The 18,769-nt window shown below is 44.9% G+C and overlaps 2 protein-coding genes across 2 annotated transcripts; both read left to right on the forward strand.

The window, feature by feature from the left end:
• LOC8060511 (glycerol-3-phosphate 2-O-acyltransferase 6) lies at positions 6,088–8,320 on the forward strand. The gene is made up of 2 exons (XM_002463871.2): positions 6,088–7,460; positions 7,585–8,320. Exons 1-2 carry the CDS (start codon positions 6,465–6,467, stop codon positions 8,104–8,106), a joined length of 1,518 nt encoding a protein of 505 aa, XP_002463916.1. The 5' UTR covers positions 6,088–6,464; the 3' UTR covers positions 8,107–8,320.
• On the forward strand, positions 13,401–16,071 carry LOC8059552 (protein NRT1/ PTR FAMILY 2.12). Its single transcript, XM_002463872.2, has 3 exons — positions 13,401–13,521; positions 13,927–14,144; positions 14,350–16,071. The coding sequence occupies exons 1-3, from the start codon at positions 13,434–13,436 to the stop codon at positions 15,859–15,861; spliced, it is 1,818 nt and encodes a 605-aa protein (XP_002463917.2). The 5' UTR covers positions 13,401–13,433; the 3' UTR covers positions 15,862–16,071.

An 18,769-nucleotide genomic window follows, 5' to 3' on the forward strand; every position in this document is an offset into this window, starting at 1 on the left:
TTTCCATAATCATCTGGCCATAGTTTTCTCTATCCTCATCGTAGTCGGCCCTGTTGAGTTACAGAAAATTTTGCAAAATGACTACTATAACACTTTTCATTTGTATTATGACAATTATTGTCTCATCATGGTCTACTTAGATTTAAAAGATTCGTCTCCCAAATTACAGATAAAATATGCAATTAGTTATTTTTTATCTATATTTAATACTTCATACATATACCGCAAGATACGATGTGACAGAAAATCTTAAAAAAAATTTGCAAAATTTTTTAGAACTAAACAGCCCCGTAGTCTCTTGCAGTAATGTTGCCCTATAAAGATAAACTTGTTTTTACCCATGAACTCTGCAGGCCCTCCTACAACATGAACGTTCTGTGCAAGTGCAACCAACAAGAAAAAAAGAATAGCAAGATGGCCATCAGTAGTATTGGCACATGTCGTAGGAGGGCCTGCAGCTAGTTCGTAGATTCAATGGGATGTTTGGATGCAGGGAAAATTTAGGAGATGTTCGAATGAGTGTTATATGGGGTGTTTGGATAGTAATAAAAAATAAAAAGTTCTTAGTAATTCACGAGACAAATTTATTAAACCTAATTAATATGTCATTAACACATATTTACTGTAGCATCGTATTATTAAATCATAGACTAATTAGACTTAATAAATTTATTTGTAAATTATATTAGTCTTAATTTATGCATTTAGTTTTATAAATAGTTTATATTTAATACTTCATGCATGTTTCCAAACATCTGATGGGACAACGACTAATGTGTGGCAAATATTCACTGTAAACCACATCTTCGCTATCGTGAAAACCCTTTGCAAAACCATACTTAGGAGTTTAAAAAAAATTAAAATCATACTGCGAGTGCATGTGTTGATGTGCATTGTCACAAAATTTGACATTCAATCTCATTTTGCAAAAATTTATATAAAAATAATAAATTTCATTTGCATATACACTAGAGGACAAAATTTTTGAATTTTTGTCCTCTAGTGCATATGCAAATGAAATTTATTATTTTCATATGAATTTTTATAAAACAAGTTTGAATCTTAATTTTTGTGGCAGTTTGCATCTATAGATGCACTATTGGTGTGCATAGTTTCAATTTTTTTGAAAACTTCTAAGTATAATTTTAATTGGGTTTTCATGGATTACATAAAAAATGTGATTTGGACTGAACATTTTACGTGCAGCTAAAAGTTAGACATGATGGAATAATCAATGAGTTAGTAGTAAGCATTTAAAACTGCAAAAGCAACTAGTACTACTGTTGGTAGGAAGAAAGATATTGGGAAATAACAGTCAACTTCCTTGGTATACTACATTCGGAAGGAAACATAAGAAAGGAAAATCAATAATCCATAGCTCCAAAATTAATAGACTTTTCCAATACAATAATATTAAATTGGTCTATATGACAACTAGAAGAAATTTCACATGGGAAAGACTGAAACAATAACTAAGAACATATAGTACTCTCGAAGAAGCTCCCAACACATTAGTTGAGTTGATAAATTGGCAACATATTCTAGGGAGCTGACATCAGAAAAATAATGTTAGCACATAAATACAGGACCTGATTCATCATTGGTTCACCTGTATTAAGACAGAATCAGCTTTGCATTAACCTGTGTTGTACAGTAATAGACTAACAGGAAAAGCTACAACTATAGGTACAAGTACAAGTAACTCGTTATAGTTACTCCCTTGTACCGTTGCCTATTCAATCATGAGCTACCACACTCGTGTGCTTTATGCACCACCAAGAACTTGGTTTAGTTACAAACATCAACATCAGAGGATGGACTATGCTTGCGATGCTATTCTTAGAAGAACAATGAAAATCAAAGCTATACGTTGCCTAAAGTATAACTTATCGCTAAAAAACTTCAACTCTACAAAATATTGTTCGAAATATAAAAGTAGTTTACTTTAAAGAAAACTATAATAAAACAGAAGTTGGGCTTGAAGAATCTCAACCTGGAATTTTGAAATTGAAAACCTGAGTTAACACAAGCCAATGAGTGATCCATGACTTTTTTTAAAAAAGGAAACGCAAGTCCACCAAATATATAGATTGTATTGATTCAAAAAATATTTGTGCGTTACATTAGCCTTTCCAGCTAATTACTATGTACTATAGTGTACGGTGTGAAAAAGATTGATCTATTGGCCATTTGATAGTTGATACATAGTAGGTTAATGGTCAACCAAAAACAGTCGGCAATAGTTCACCCAATAGCCAAGTGTCCTTACTAGACGGTTAGGGGTTGTCTAACTGTTGGGAATCACAAGGTAATGAACCTTTCCTTGACTGCAATCTCCTTGGCTACCCGCGGCCATCATACTTTCTTGTTGGTACGTATAGGTTGTGTTTTTAGAAGTCTTATTTAGGAACAGTGAAGGTGTTACTGTGTTAGATATCTAGGACGCTTCCTTAGTTCCTTTCCGAGCCTTGAATTATAGCTTTAATTTGTTGTCGACTTGCGATTCGCTAATTCCACTTCAGACCATGCTATCGTTGGGTCCGCAAACGGCATAAAAACAGTATGGGCGTAAATACAGGAACATATCCGTTGCTTTCATTAAAAAAATGCATCAAAACATGTCCGATATTTTATATAGAAAAACTAGATAGATCTCTGCCGAGGTCCCTTTGTCGAGTGCGACACTTGACAAAGTCTTTGCTAGTGCAAATGTGGCTTTGCCAAGTGCCCAGTCACTCGGCAAAGGGCCGACCAGCAATAATGCAAGGTTTATGTTCATGCTAAATTTGAGATGATAAAAATCCGTGCAAGATTTTTTTTTTAAAAAAAAAGCAAAATTGGCACTTGCATAGTTCTGATTTCTTCTTTTTTAAAAAAAATCTGCTTGCACAGTTCTTTTTTGTTACGCCTTAAACTTTTGCATGATCCATCCATTTAGGTGCATGATCACCCTACACCTTTTTAGATAACGTGGTACTTTGAAACCGGTGCAATGAAACCTACCACTAGAAATGACCTAATGGATTCAAACATGCTTGCATGCGGAAGTCGTGTAGCTTTTCATCCACACGCTCTACTTGATCAATATAAGGATGATCCTTGGTTTGGCGCATGCATAGGCGATTGCATTTTTGGCCAGTTGTGTATTGTCATGGATCAGTCCAGTTGGTCCTCTTCCTATCAAAAAGTCACGTTCAGCGCCACTGTTCATGCGTATTAAGTTGGGTAAACATCTAGGAATGTAGCCATGTGCAATGTACGAAAGGCAAGAATGACAGGACGGAGGCGGAACTGAAACCATTCCACTGGAAGTACGAACTGTTTAGAAGGTTAGATTTTCTTTTCTAAAAAAACACATTTGCAGAAAAGGCATCATGTTACTAAAATTTCAAGATATAGACTTTATTTAGTTCCCGAAGAACAAAATGATAACCATAAATTTAACATAACACAGGCTATGTATTTAGAAAAATCAAAACACTTAAAATTTGAAATTTAGAAAGCATTAAACAAAAGAAAAGTTGAGTTTGGCACACAGGTTCAAACAGAGGAAATCTCGCTTTAATTTTTGGACTATCTCTAGCTATATGCTGTTGTACGTTTCAGAGTGACATGGCATATTAATGTTCGTCTAAGAATCCATATATTTTATTATGGTTGTTGGCAAGCTGATGACCAGAGACAATTTGGGAAAAGTATATGACATGTGGAAGGTGTCACTTGTTTATTTATTTTTTGATGTGATTCATTTTCTTTTGGTTATCACTTCGCAAATAATACCAAGAACGAAAGTGATCCAATTTTTCACATACAACTCTTGAAATGGTGAAGAAAAATAACTTCATATACGAGGCAAACTACTAAGCACCGGGCTAATGGACACAAGCCACCCCTAGTTGAAAGTTGTTTACATTTCTAACTTTCGAGTTTCTTCTCAAACTGTTTATCTTGAGCATGCATGTATTCTCTCCATAGACATTTCTCTAAATAAGACTGAGATTGGACCGACAGATCTTAAGATTGGCAAGGTCACTATAGTTATATCACATCGAGGGGCATGTTGTCTATCATTGAAATAATAATGTTGTTAAATCCTTTTTTTAGATAATGGATAGTTTATATCCGGCTTCATCTACAAATATAGACTCAGGCCAATTATTACAAAGAAGAACCACACAACAACACACTAATGTTGTTAAATCCTAGAACAAATATAGGAAAAAATGTGAGCATCTATGTCAAATCGAGAAGCGGACCATCCCTTTGATCTCATTCATGTCCTTTACATTTAATTTTCCTTGGATCTTTTCTAATTAAGCAATAATTATAAACAGCTCTTCAACTAATGGATTGATCAGGATGGATGAGGCCATATCATGCATGGATTATATATCTTATTTCTAGACGATTAGATAATCATAAAATCCAACAATTCGTTTTTTCTTTATCGATGAATCTAGTAATTTATGGATCTTCTTGGGGACATGGGTGTGTGTTTAGGAACAAACAGTTTTTTCATGAACAGAGCCCCTCCCCCGTGTTGCCCCCCGTGTTTCATTGAAATGAAAGGTTTAGGAACAAACACTTCATTCATTAAGATGAAATATTACAATCGAATTGCAAACAATTCTGCGAGAAGCTAGAGGGGATTGGGGACGTGATGTTTTTAGTACTGTTGTACTAAGATGCTAATCGATAGAAGATTATCGGCCCACATCTCGCCCTCTTGATTAATAATAGTATGCGACATACTGTTATTGTTGTCAAATCATATTAATGCATTAAATATTTCAGTAAAATCATTAACAAAACACAACTAGCGTGTTTCTGGATGGACAGATGGCTTCCATAGGGACGTATCTCCCAACTAGTGCCAGTTGTATTCAACACCGTGCCGCGTGGCCTGCGTCAGCGCTCTGTCAAGGAGGCTTTGGAGGACAAACAGTAGGCTTGGCACGCGGTGGCTGCCTCGACGTCAGCGTTCATGTCTCAGTTCGTGCGCCTTTGGACTATACTTCTAGAGGTGCAGCTTGATCCGTCTATCCCGGACAGGATGGTCTGGAAGTGGACTCCCGACGTTGCATACTCTACCTCCTCAACCTACCAAGCCTTTTTCGTTGGCCGCGTTCACCTCACCAGGACTATCGAGCTTTGGAAGGCTTCTTCACCTCCCAAAGTGAAGTTTTTCTTCTGGGAGGCGATGCATGGTAGGCTTTGGACCGTAGAGCGGCGGCGAAGGCACAGACTGTGATCAAGAGCCTGAGCGATCAGACCACCTGTTCATTTCCTGTTCTTTCTCTCGGGAGGTTTGGATGCGTCTTCTCAGCCGTGTTGGGCTCGCTGACCTATGCCCGCGGCATGACGATACCTTAGCAGACTGGTGGTTACGATCGCGGTGTAGGGTTCCTACGCCGCAACGACAGGGATTCGATGCGCTGGTCCTTTTGGCCTCTTGGATGCTATGAAAGGAGAGTAACAAGAGGACATTCGACAACGTTAGCGCAACTACGTCTATGGTTCTGCTCGGGATCAGGGAGGTGGGCGATGAATGGATCGCCACCGGTACAGGGCTCTGGCGAGAGTGTTACTGCCTTAGGACGTCGCGTAGCCTTTTCCCAGTAGCGAAACTAGTTGCCAACTTAGTACAGTCATCGAAGCTGCGTCGTTAAAGACGGCGCCTTGTGTGTAAGTGTGTTTCCAGCGTATCCTTAGGCATCTCGCCATAGAGAACGCCAGGATGTAACTGACCATTCCTTCTTCTCTTAATGAGATAGGTGCACGTGTTTTCGAAAAAAAAAACATCTACCGTAAAAGATGATCAACCTTAAATAAAGTGTCTTGAGGTTACTAATTGTAATAAACTGCAGAACATGCCAACGCCGGTTGGCAACTACTCCTACGAGAATAGTACTATACAGTAGTCTACTAGCAGCAGTACATGTAAGAACCCCAAATGATATGGGCGCTATTTACCGTTACTTAATACTAGTAAAGTACACCGAACCAAACAAACCACAAGCCGCCTTCAACGAAAGACAACAAGATTTCACTCCATGGCGACCATGCCGATGCTCTATACACCCATGCAAAACAACGCCACCGGTGGTTCCTAAGAAACCCTCCTTGGAGCCTTGGAAAACCTCCACAATTCCCATCGCCGTAATATGCTTGTCCGCTTTGTGCGTCCCTTTCCTCGATTTCTTCTATACACGCCGCAACCAATTCCCTTTTTTCGTTTTTGTTCGTAGAACACAACCAATTCCTCTTCATCTTTGTCCTTTGCATTTGCAGCTCCTATATAAAGCATCCATGGAAAAGCGCAAGGTCCGCATGCAAAAGCGCGGGAGAGTGGTGTACCGTAGTACCCTCGGTGCTTTCTGGTGCGTGCTTACTGCGCAGCAGCTGCTAGCTAACTAGCTCCGGAGTACTTGGAGATCATAGGGGAGACGACGACGACGACGGTGATGGCTGCCTCGCCGTTCCCCACGGTGGAGAAGTGCTCCTCCACCGACCGGTCCGGCGACACGGTGGTGGCGGACCTGGACGGCACGCTGCTGTGCGGCCGGAGCTCCTTCCCGTACTTCGCGCACATGGCGTTCGAGACCGGCGGCGTGCTGCGCCTGCTGCTGCTCATCGCGCTGGCGCCGCTCGCGGGCCTCCTCTACTACTTCGTGTCCGAGCCGGCGGGCATCCAGGTGCTCATCTTCGCGTCCATGGCGGGGGCCAGGGTGGCCGACATCGAGGCCGTGGCGCGGGCGGTGCTGCCCAAGTTCTACTGCGCCGACCTCCACCCGGAGTCGTGGCGCGTCTTCTCGGCGTGCGGCCGCCGGTGCGTGCTCACCGCGAACCCGCGGATCATGGTGGAGGCGTTCCTCAAGGAGTACGTCGGCACGGACGTCGTCGTCGGCACGGAGCTCGTCGTGTGGCGAGGCCGCGCGACGGGGCTGGTGCGCTCCCCGGGCGTCCTGGTCGGCGAGCAGAAGGCGGACGCGCTCCGGAGGACGTTCGGCGACGACGTCGCGCCCGAGGTCGGCCTCGGCGACAGGAAGACGGACTACCCGTTCATGAGGCTGTGCAAGGAGGGCTACGTCGTGCCGGCGACGCCCAAGCTGAAGCCCGTGCCGCGCGAGAACCTGCCGAAGCCGGTGGTCTTCCACGACGGGCGGCTCGTCCAGAAGCCGTCCCCGGCGCTCGCGCTGCTCACCGTGCTCTGGATCCCGATCGGGTTCCTGCTCGCGTGCCTGCGCATCGCCGCGGGCGCGCTCCTGCCGATGCGCATGGTGTACCACGCGTTCCGCGCCCTCGGCGTCCGTGTCACCATCAGGGGAAACCCTCCGCCGCCGGCAAGCCGCGAGACGGGCCAGACCGGCGTGCTCTTCATCTGCTCCCACCGCACCCTCCTCGACCCCATCTTCCTCTCCACCGCCCTGGGCCGCCCCATCACCGCCGTCACCTACTCGGTACTAGTCATGCGACTTCGATGCCACATGTCATGCAATAAGTCACATCAAAGAATATAATCCATCCCCTGATCAACCAACGCTCACTGATATTTGTGATATTGATTTCTCAACGTACGTACAGGTCTCGCGGCTGTCGGAAATTCTGTCGCCAATCCGCACGGTGCGCCTGACCCGAGACCGCGCGGCGGACGCGGCCATGATCCGGCGGCTCCTGACCGAGGGAGACCTGGTGATCTGCCCGGAGGGGACGACGTGCCGGGAGCCGTTCCTGCTGCGTTTCTCGGCGCTGTTCGCGGAGCTGACGGACGAGATCGTGCCGGTGGCGATGGAGAACCAGATGAGCATGTTCCACGGGACGACGGCGCGAGGGTGGAAAGGGCTGGACCCTTTCTACTTCTTCATGAACCCGAGCCCCGGGTACGTGGTCACGTTCCTCAACAAGCTCCCAGCAGAGCTCACCTGCAATGGCGGCGGCAAGAGCAGCCACGAGGTGGCCAACTACATCCAGCGGCTCATCGCGTCCACGCTGTCCTACGAGTGCACCAACTTCACACGGAAGGACAAGTACAAGGCGCTCGCTGGCAACGACGGCACCGTCGTGTCCAAGCCCAACATTGACAAGAACAAGGTCATGGGCTGCTAGTTTAGCGCACTGTGGAAGCCTAACGGGCCTCGGATTAAAAGGCCTATAATAATGCGGGCTTCCGTGCTACATATTTTCCGTACCTGCGTCTGTTTTTACTCAAAAAGAAAAAGAAGGAAGAAGATACCTGCGTCTGTTTTGCTAAAAAGAAGATACCTGCGTCTGTAATCGTTTTTCCTTTTTGAACAGAATGGAGCTATTATATTAAAACTCATCATAATATATTCTCAAATTACATGCAAAAAACAGAAATAAAACAAATTCTATCCAATTTCGTCGTCCTCTTTTCAAGCTGAATAAAGTCGATGAAATGTTTCGTATATATAGCACAGGCGTAGATTCAACAACTCTAATCCCTAATCTATTAAAATAAGTTGGATGTCTGATTTTCTTCTTGTGGCCATCAACGGTTAGGTCTACTACCCGGAGTTAATATCCTCACAGGGAGTGTCCATAAGCACCTTTACCTGTATAGATAGTGACCACAAACTGACCTTAATTACTATTTACTCTCGCAATAGAAGTATTGTAATCTGGGAAAAAACGTGTGCCTGTGTTGACCTTAGCATAGGTTGGCCACATGTGCACAAGAACCATGCATGTATGAAACAATCAAAAGGGGGAAGAATCCAGAGATGAGAATTATCTTGGGAAATAAATCGAAGCAAGTGTTTCCTGCCAATCATTTGGAACAATTGCCAGTTATGTGTACAAAGTGCACGCTTCGAAAGAGGTGATGAGGAAGCCAATGCGAAATATTGTGCCAATGGCATCTTCAGCCTTTGTATTCTTTTTCATGGCAGGTTTATAAGTTTAGGCACACCACATATAGCGCTAGTTTAAAAACCCAATTGCCCTTGAAATCTCTGACTTTTTTTTCAGGGTGAGCAATCCACGGGATATCATTTGGACAAACCATTTCGTTCCATAGGGGGCTTTACATCCTTGGGTTTGCCTTTCGGTCCCCTTGGGCCTTGTTTAGTTCCGAAAAAATTTCGGATTTCGGTACTGTAGCACTTTCGTTTGTTTGTGACAAATATTATCCAATTATAGACTAACTAGGATCAGAAGATTCGTCTTGCGATTTCCAGCTAAACTGTGTAATTAGTTTTTGCTTTCGTCTATATTTAATGCTTCATGCATGTGCCGCAAGATTCGATGTGATGGGGAATCTTGAAAACTTTTTACTTTTTGGGGTGAACTAAACAAGGCCTTGCTTTCAAATTAGGCCAAATATTGAGGCAAATATTTTCTATAATTTATTTAGAACAATTATTTTAAAGTAAAGTTTTTAGATTATGTACAAGAATCAATTCAAGTACTTTTTTAAAATTAAAAGTACAGACATTTTTCTACCGGTCGTCTAGAACAACTATTTGAAATTGTACTAACACAACATACTCCGTAATTAAGAATTGATAGGTCAGTACCAGCATGGGCAGGATATCCTATTATCCCTACTGACACATTCAATTAGAGACCATAATATAGTGACAGACTATTATTTGTGCCTATGTCGACGCCAGCATGCATGTTGCTCTCGTACCGCGCTGGCTAGATAACCGGCATGGATGACGATTAGGAAACGATGTGTTTTGTAATAGTGTCTTCACTTGCATAAGCAGACGTCGAGCACAACTAATTTCATCAAGGTTCTTGAAGAGGACACGTCCATTCAGAGTTGCCCCATCATCATGCATGTCACGCTGACTACCCCCTCGCAACTACTCAACGAACGTTTTGGACATGTGACCATGTCACGGTCTTCAAAACATTAGCTTTCAACATAGCTTTTGAAGCTTCTATAAAGAAAACTGACCGTTCCATTGTATTCGGGTATGCTTAGCAACATCTCCAGGTTGAAATAGGGTAAAACTTTTCGCGGCTAAAACAGATGACGGCAGGCGGTTGAATCTCGCCAATCTCAGGGCAAGGGCCTGTTTAGATTGTGGATGAAAAATTTTTGAGTGTCACATCGGATGTGTCGGAAGGATGTCGGAAGAGGTTTTTAGAAACTAATAAAAAAACAAATTACATAGCTCGTTAGGAAACTGCAAGACAAATTTATTAAGCATAATTAATCTGTCATTAGCATATATAGGTTACTGTAGCACTTAAGGCTAATCATAGAGTAACTAGGCTTAAAAGATTCGTCTCGCGATTCTCAACTAAACTGTGTAATTAGTTTATTTTTTTATCTACATTTAATGTTCCATGCATGTCTTCAAAGATTTGATGGGATGGATGAAAAATTTTTGGGTGGGGAACTAAACAGGGCCTAATCAGACTGTGTCCTGAAAGAAGCCCATGAATGCGGCGGCGGGTCATTGGATCCGGGGTCATTTAGCCGCGGCAGAAGATCCAGAAATGCAATAACCACTGACCGACTCATTCGTTTCGCTTTGACTTTGGTGTGAGAGTAGACCTGAGCATTTTGAGCCCGGCCAAAGCCCGCTGGATTTTGGTCGGTCTATGGACTTCTGTAGACAAGATCTAGACAAAGATCTTGTTATCCAAAAATATATTTCTATATTTGAGCTCGGTTCAAAATATTTAGTTTTACACTATAAAATACGCGGACAGCCTATCTATGGCTGGGTCAGCTCAGAAAACAGGCATGACTCATCCAATGAGACGATCATGATTGAGATTATTTCAGCTTGAAATAACTTTTTTTTTCAGACCGGCCCACAAAAAACTGAGATCTATGTGAGACCAACCACATGTGATGGAAAAGTATTGTTTGAAATATTGTGTAACTAGTCCACTGAGTCGTCCATAGCACGCTACCTATATGCTTATAGACCACATATAAGAATAGAAAAATATTTTTTTCTCTATCTTCTCTTTCCCTTGTGTGCTATTAGACCGCGGTCTGGTTTTTTTGGTGGAGGGTTCACATAAATAGTTCATTTTGATCATAGTACATTGTAGAGATAAAAATAGTTATAGACCACTCTTATTGGACCCACTCATATGAACTACTTGGTCCATATACATTGTGGTTACTCTACCAAAGTTAGCTTGCTTGGTTTGCATGACAATGTCGTTCGAAATTGTCGCCCCACAGACCAGTTATTTTGAGTCATTTGGTTCGTGTCCTCAGTAAGTAGTCATTCACGAAGGCATTATGCATAGTGCTGTTGCATTGGATAAAATTTAGTCTGTAGGTTTTGATATAAAAAATGAAGGCTAATCCTGGACTAATAAGAGCTAATTAACGAGGAGCCCATGGGTATTTTTCCTCCATTAGCTCTTATAAACCCCTGATTAGTCCATGTTTTGTCTATTATCATGCGATTCCTTAATCTTAGTCTCTGAATTCAAATGCCCCATAGCAAATCTCAATATCCACCAACGTGCCAAACTTTTCACATGTGCATATGTGACCGCTTAGTCTACCCATCATCACCTTGGGATCTTGTTATATGGCATGCACCTAGTTGGAGGAATTTATTAATTCCAGCACCCAACATCTTTCTTCTATCTCTAACCGCTTCCCATCAATTGGGGCTCGTTTCATCCCCACACTACCTTCTGTCACACCTATACAACATCATAGCTTCCTATCCAAACATCGCCACCACTTCCGTCGCCCACACCTGGTGAGTGCCGCCTTGCTACTCAGTCCTCCAACTCCATCCTTTCCTAACATAGATAAGGTTTGTCCTTTGTCGCCTACTGTTGTCATTAGATGCCCATCATCACCTGACTTGGCAACGCCTACTCCCAATGCATATATAGAGACCACCATAGGAATGGTCATTGCCTTGAAGATCCATCCTAACCATAGAGATTTGTTAACCCTCGAAGCCATCTTCCATCCCTGACCCCCCTAACCCCCTGAACCTATAAGTGCTAACCCTAACCTCAATCATCAACGACGGAGAAGGAAGAGAAGGGAGAAGAGGCACCATAGGCCCACCTAGCAGTGAAATGAGGAGTGGGGCAGAGATAACATTAACTTCAACCTATGTAGAGGGTAGATTCCTAGTCACCTTGACCATCATACACTCTCCTACCGCAACACGCACCATTGCCCTGCAACAGCTTAGGGCGTTAGAATAGCGTCTAACCATCGTTGACATTGTTGATGTGATGTTTTTCCTGTATGCATTGCCTAACGAGACCTTGTTTAGTTCCTCCCCTAAAGTTTACTCTCTGTCACATCGGATATCTGGACACACGTATGGAGTATTAAATATAGACTAAAAATAACTAATTGCACAGATGACGACTATTTTGCGAGACGAATCTTCTAAGCCTATAATTAGTTCATGATTTGACAATGTGGTGCTACAGTAAAGCTACAATAAATATGTGTTAATGCCAAATTAATTATACTTAATAAATTTATCTCGCAGAATCCTGAGAACTTTTGTAATTTTTTTTTATTATTCGAACACTTTCATATGATATTTCAATGGACGGCTGATATGACACAATGGATTTAAACAAGCCTTAGGTCTTGTTGGGATGTTGTCGGATTCACCTCAATCCACATATGTTGGAATTTAGTTCAAATTCCACTTCAGTCCACCCAACATATGTGGATTGATATAAATCCGACTACATCCAAAGACATTAATGTTTTCCCGACACCGCCATCGCTTTGTCTGGATAGTAGTGCCCCTACTATCTCACTAGTCACTACCCCACCCCACAACTACCACCACCATCCTATTCTACCGGGTGAAATTTGACAAGTCTAGCCAGCATTCTAGAAAGACACAAATCCACCGCTACTACGCTAGAAGAAAATAAAAGAGAGGAACTTTGCTAGACATTATTTTGACCACGGCTCACTATCTTTGCATATATAATGCATGCTGTCCGCACGAGAGACGTGAAACAGCGGCCAGGTGCGCGAGACGAAGCAGCAGAGTATGTTCCATTTGCCTCCTACTTTCCAGTTCCTCGTTTGGACTTATCTTTTTTAGATTTTGATACTATAATATTTTCGTTTGTATTTTGTAATTATTATCTAACTATAAACTAACTAGGTTTAAAAGATTTGTCTCCTAAATTACAGATAAACTATGAAATTAGTTATTTTTTTATTTATATTTTATATTCCGTGTATGTGCCGTGAGGTTTGATGTGATGGAGAGTTTTGAAAAGTTTTTGAATTTTAAGGTGAACTAAACGAGACCTTAAACTATCCCCGTATCCAAGCTGCGTGAAAGTCAAGAGACAAGTCAGAGGTTAATTTTCTCTGCGCAGGCCAGTACAAATACTGGTGTGCCGCTGCACACCTCCATCAACCAAAAGAGCAGCCGCCATTGTTGCCTGCCTCCATCAACCAGAAGAGCAGCAGTTGGTACGCCATGTCCATGGCGACGGAAGAAGAGGCTGCGGGCGAGGGGGGACGCCATCGCAGGCATAGAGGATGGAGAGCCGTCGCCTTCATCATCGGTCTCTCACGCCTCCTTTTATAGAAGCTTCGTTTGATGCATAGTCCTTCAGCTCTTTTTTCTTTTTTTGATGTTTTTCAACTGTTTCAAAGCAACTTTTTTTCAAGCATCATATCAGATTCTTGCATCGACTCCCTACTGACAAAGGGCTAGGAAGTGTTTGGAAATAAGCTGTGGTTTCAATTACCATAGAAAATCCACATTTCTTCACAAACAATTGTGTCAAAACCCTGGTCTCTCTTGGGCCAGCATGGGAGTGCTGGTGTCAGTGTCACTCAACACACAATGACACAATGTAGATTAATTTTCTACAAAGAAACATAAACGACCACTAGATGCTCACCCATTGCTTTCGATCTTTGTGATGCCGGTGCGCGTGCACGCACGGACGTCGGACACAATGCAGGTTTCTTTGCGGCAGCTTCTATGGCGAACAGCTCCTTCTCTACGCCCCTCACGAGTTACCTGATGAGCCGCTACAACATGAAGCCAAATGCCGCAACAAACCTGAACAACATCTTCTCTGGCATGTCCAGTTTCGCGCCTGTTGTTGGAGCCTTCGTCGCCGACGCCTTCTGGGGCAGATTCAGAACCATGCTCCTCGGATCTGTTTTCGGGGTTATCGTGAGTTATTATCAAGCCCCATGTCATTCATTATCCATCACAAGACACTTATTAACTGTTGATCCCACACCAATGGGCAAATAAAAGTTTTGCAAACCCAAATGACACTTTGTTTTCCAGACTAATAAGGCAAATTACCCGCTATATATGTCGACGCTTGTACAAACGGTCTCACCGAGTGGCTGACCACTGGGGTATCATGCAGGGAATGGTGGTCATCACCCTGTCGGCGACAATCCGTCAGCTCAAACCGCCGTCGTGCAGCGCCGTGGCCCAGCAAGCCGGCACGTGCGTCGGCCCGTCGACCCTCCACCGCGCCGTGCTCTACGTCGGGATGGGCCTGCTCGTGGTGTCCGCGGGCGGCACGAACCCGACCGCCCTGCCCTTCGGCGCGGACCAGTTCGACGTGACCGACGAGCGGCAAAAGGCCGGGCTCACGCGCTACTTCAACTGGTACTACGCCATCGCGATGACGTCCACGTTCCTGGTGCTCACGGCCATCGTGTACGTCCAGGACAAGGTGAGCTGGGGCCTCGGCTTCGCCATCCCCACGGTGCTCACGCTCGTCGCCTTCGCCGTGTTCCTCGCCGGCATGGCGGTCTACGTCTACGTGCCGCCCGAGGGCAGCATATTCACGAGCGTCGCGCGGGTCGCCGTCGCGTCGTGCCGCAAGTGGAGGCTCCGGCTGCCGCACCCCGACGACGCTCGGCGGCAGGAGGAGGTGCTGTACAACAAGCAGCACAACCACCCTGATCCGGCCGCGGCTGGGGACGGTCGTCCCGGCCGCGTCCTCAGGCTCCCTCTCACGTTGCAGCTCAGTTTTCTGAACAAGGCGGCGATCGTGACCGACGCCGACGAGTTACGCGCCGACGGCTCCCCGGCGAGGCCGTGGAACCTGTGCAGCGTGCAGCAGGTGGAGGAGGTGAAGTGCCTCGTGAAGATCGTCCCCGTGTGGGTCTCCGGCGTGGTGTGGTTCGTCGTGATGACGGAGATGATCAACTACACGTACATCCAGTCCGTGACCATGGACCTCCACATGGGCAGGCGCTTCACCATCCCGCCGGTGTCGATCCTCGCCGTGTTGTACCTCGCCGTGGCGCTCTTCGTGCCCGTCTACGACCTGCTCATCGTCCGCGCCGCGCAGCTTCTCACCAAGGCGAGAGCGGGAGGTAGCGGCGGAGGCATCACTTTGCTCCAGAGGCAGGGCGCAGGACAGGTGGTCGGCTCGCTGGCGTTCGTGCTCGCGGCCGTCGTGGAGCGGAGGCGGAGGAGCTCCGCGCTGCGCCACGGCGACGGGATGTCCCCGCTGTCCGTGTTCCTCCTCGCGCCGCAGCTCGCCGTGATGGGCGTGTCGGCCGCGTTCACCATGATCGGGCAGATGGAGTTCTACAACACGCAGTTCCCGGACCAGATGCGCACGCTGGCCAACGCGGCGTTCTACTGCGCGCAGGGCGCCAGCAGCTACCTGGCCACCCTGGTGGTCAACATCGTGAACGCGAGGACGAGGCGGCACGGCGGCTGGGTCAGCGATGACATCAATGCTGGGAGACTGGACTACTTCTACTACGCCATGGCCGTGCTCGGCGCGGTCAACTTCGTCTACTTTCTAGTGTGCTCGCACTTCTATCGCTACAAGGCCGAGCAGCCTGCTGACTCTCCTGGACCTCAACTTCCATGTGACAGTGGTTCCGCAAGCATGCAGCAGGTGTTGATGTAAGCTTGCTGCTGGGTGGCGTGTGTGGAGTTCCTGCAGAAACTGTGATGGCGGGAGTGGCATGTTTTGCATTCAAATAAGGAGGAGCGGGAGCGGTTGGCGCCGGGCAGGCTGGTGACCGCGCCCACGACGCGTTCCAGAGCAGGCAGTTGCAATGGCATCCTTTTGTACCACGTTTTTTTTTTATGTTTTCTATGTGCGTCACAGTGTGTATTAGCTATTGGTGTAAATAGATGGATGCTTAGGGAGTGTGTTAGCGCATTGTAACTGAACTTATTGTGTTTGTACTGCTCACACATATTAGTGGAAAAAAGCAGGCCGACAGTTGCAGTTCACGTTCATCCATTGTTCTTGCGTGTTCTTGAGTTTTGGCTAGCCACTGTGATTGATAACGTCGTCTTGTTCGTTTGGCTAATAAGCCATAACAGAAAGTACTGTTGGCTAATTTGTTATGAGAGAAAAACATTGTTGCATGGTTGGCTGATTCGGTTTATAAGCTTAAGCAAACAGGCCTCACTAAGCATCCATATCCTTAGTTCCAACAACACCAAGGCTACGATACTAAAAACATAATAACTCTGTAGATGCCTGTAGGCATGTAGCATGTATATCCCCTTCAAATAAATGAGCAAGCTCTATATCAATCTTGGGCACCAGTAGCGCCTGCCTGCGCACGTGGAAGCGACTGTGATCGCCTCTCTCTCTCTCTCTCTCTCTCTCTCTCTCTCTCTCTCTCTCTCTCTCTCTCTCTCATCTTCTACTATTCTTTTCCCTACCTTAGCCTCCTCCCCTGCGTCTTCCCTGCCTTTGGTGTCGCCTTCCTCACCATCGCCTCACCCCGCCCAGCTCCAGCAACGCGGTCCTCGCCCTTGCCTCACCTCCACCACCTCCCACCGCATCGCCGCTCACCACCTGCCACGTGCGGTAGGGTCTTGCCGAAACTTCACGGGCTCCGGCGCTGAAGTTGGAGAAGAAGATGTTAGTATAGGCGCGGGTGCAGGCACAAATCGAACAGTCGTCGAGGGGGTGAGTGACTGAGTACTTGGGAACTAGGCTTTCTGATAATTCTTGGTATATTTGAAATCATTCATAAGGATACACATAATATATATTATACCATGCATCTCCTATGGTACCCTAATACTCAAGATTATCAGAATCATTATTTAAATGACTTTAGGTAAGATTGTATAAAAATATAGAAATATAGATTCTACTGATTGGATTTATTTTACATTTAGCGGTGTTGTGCTTTACGGTGGTAGACAAGATTCTCATCGACAATGAGGTGTATGTGGTGACTTCGTCAATCTTAAGATATGCTAACATAGTTTTTTTGAAATGCTCATAGGGGTAGTGTTTTGCGTACATGTGTTTATAGGAGGGGTGAGTGTGTGCATGTTGAGTGTTTGTGATGTACTTGTGGCATTTTTAGATTCATCATTTTTATTATATATCTAGACATAACATACATTTAGATGCATAGCAAAAACTAATTATGAGATATGAATGTGTGAGCTTTGAGGACTTTGTATTGGATGTGGATATATTGATTTTGTCTTTGTAAGGTTCATGAATATTTGCCCACATTTGACTCTGACTGCTCGATATATATCCTCCATCCCCCATTGACATCGCTGACTCTTCTAGGTCACCAGTGATGCCAAGTTGCTCGATTCTTTTACTCATCCACATCGGTGACTCTTCCACAACACATGTCTGGTTGTTTGTTTGGGCTTATCAATCGAATCTGCCAGCTATTCAACAGTGTTTTTCTCTCACAATAAATCAGTCAACAATACTTTCTGTCATGACTTATCAGCCAAACGAACAACACAACGCCGTATCTGTGGTTGTGTCATAGGCGGTGGCCGGTGGCACATCTACGAGCGTGGCGAGAATAACATTTTTTTTTTTTGAAAAGAGGATTGCCCTCTGCTTTTTAGAAAGCAAAACAGTACGATACACGCCTGATAACAGGTTCCGCATGAAACGTGGCGAGAATAACATTTATTTGAGACATGGACTAACTAAATACCCTACCATAATAAAAATAGGTATGATGAAAATTGAGATAATAAATAATAAATAAAGAAAATCTACTCCAGATAAAAATATTGCATGGATTTTTTTGACCCGTAGCAACGCAAGGACAAATTTAGTAGTAACAATAACAGATGGAAATAGAAAATCTACTCCGTTCGTGGCGGGAACGTCCAAAAGGATCAACGCCGGGCACAATTCCTGCAGGGCCGCCGGCGCCGAGCACATGGAACCGGCCTCGTCGTCGTCGGCGGTGCGCGGACGAGGGCGGCACAAAGAGGCCGTTGGAGCTGCGCCTGTACTAGGACGACTACGACGAGGATGACGAGGACTACGAGGTTCGGGAGGCGACGTTCGTCGTCGTTTCAGGACCGGATGGAGCCATACACCAATTCTGAGATGCCCAAAAGGATCAACCTCGGGTACAACGTGGGTGAGAGCTCGGCTCTTTTGCGCACCTTCGAGGCCGAGGACGAACGTGATGTCGCCCTCGGAGTGCGCCTGAAGAGCGACTACGACGCCATGATTCGGGACATGAGGGCTGCCGCCGCCAACGCTGCGGCTCCCCAGCGCAGTACATGATGATTTTTGCTAGATAGCGTGATTATCTATCTATTTTTATTATTTTTATTCGATTATTAGATTCAGATTAGAAAATCACCCGGCCCTATACGTATTTATTAAATGTCATCAAGGAAATAATTAAGTCAACTCCAATAGTTTGGCAAAAATAACTTGGCAAATTTAGGCATTTGGCAAGTGACTAAAACATATAGTAAGTTAAAAAAAATTAGTATCTCCAATAGTTTTGTATTTTGGCTTGGTAAAAATAGAATAGAAGGCCCACATCCAACTGGATCAACTACCA

The sequence above is a fragment of the Sorghum bicolor genome, chromosome 1 (genome assembly GCF_000003195.3).
Source record: "Sorghum bicolor cultivar BTx623 chromosome 1, Sorghum_bicolor_NCBIv3, whole genome shotgun sequence".
In the NCBI taxonomy this organism is placed as follows: domain Eukaryota; kingdom Viridiplantae; phylum Streptophyta; class Magnoliopsida; order Poales; family Poaceae; genus Sorghum; species Sorghum bicolor.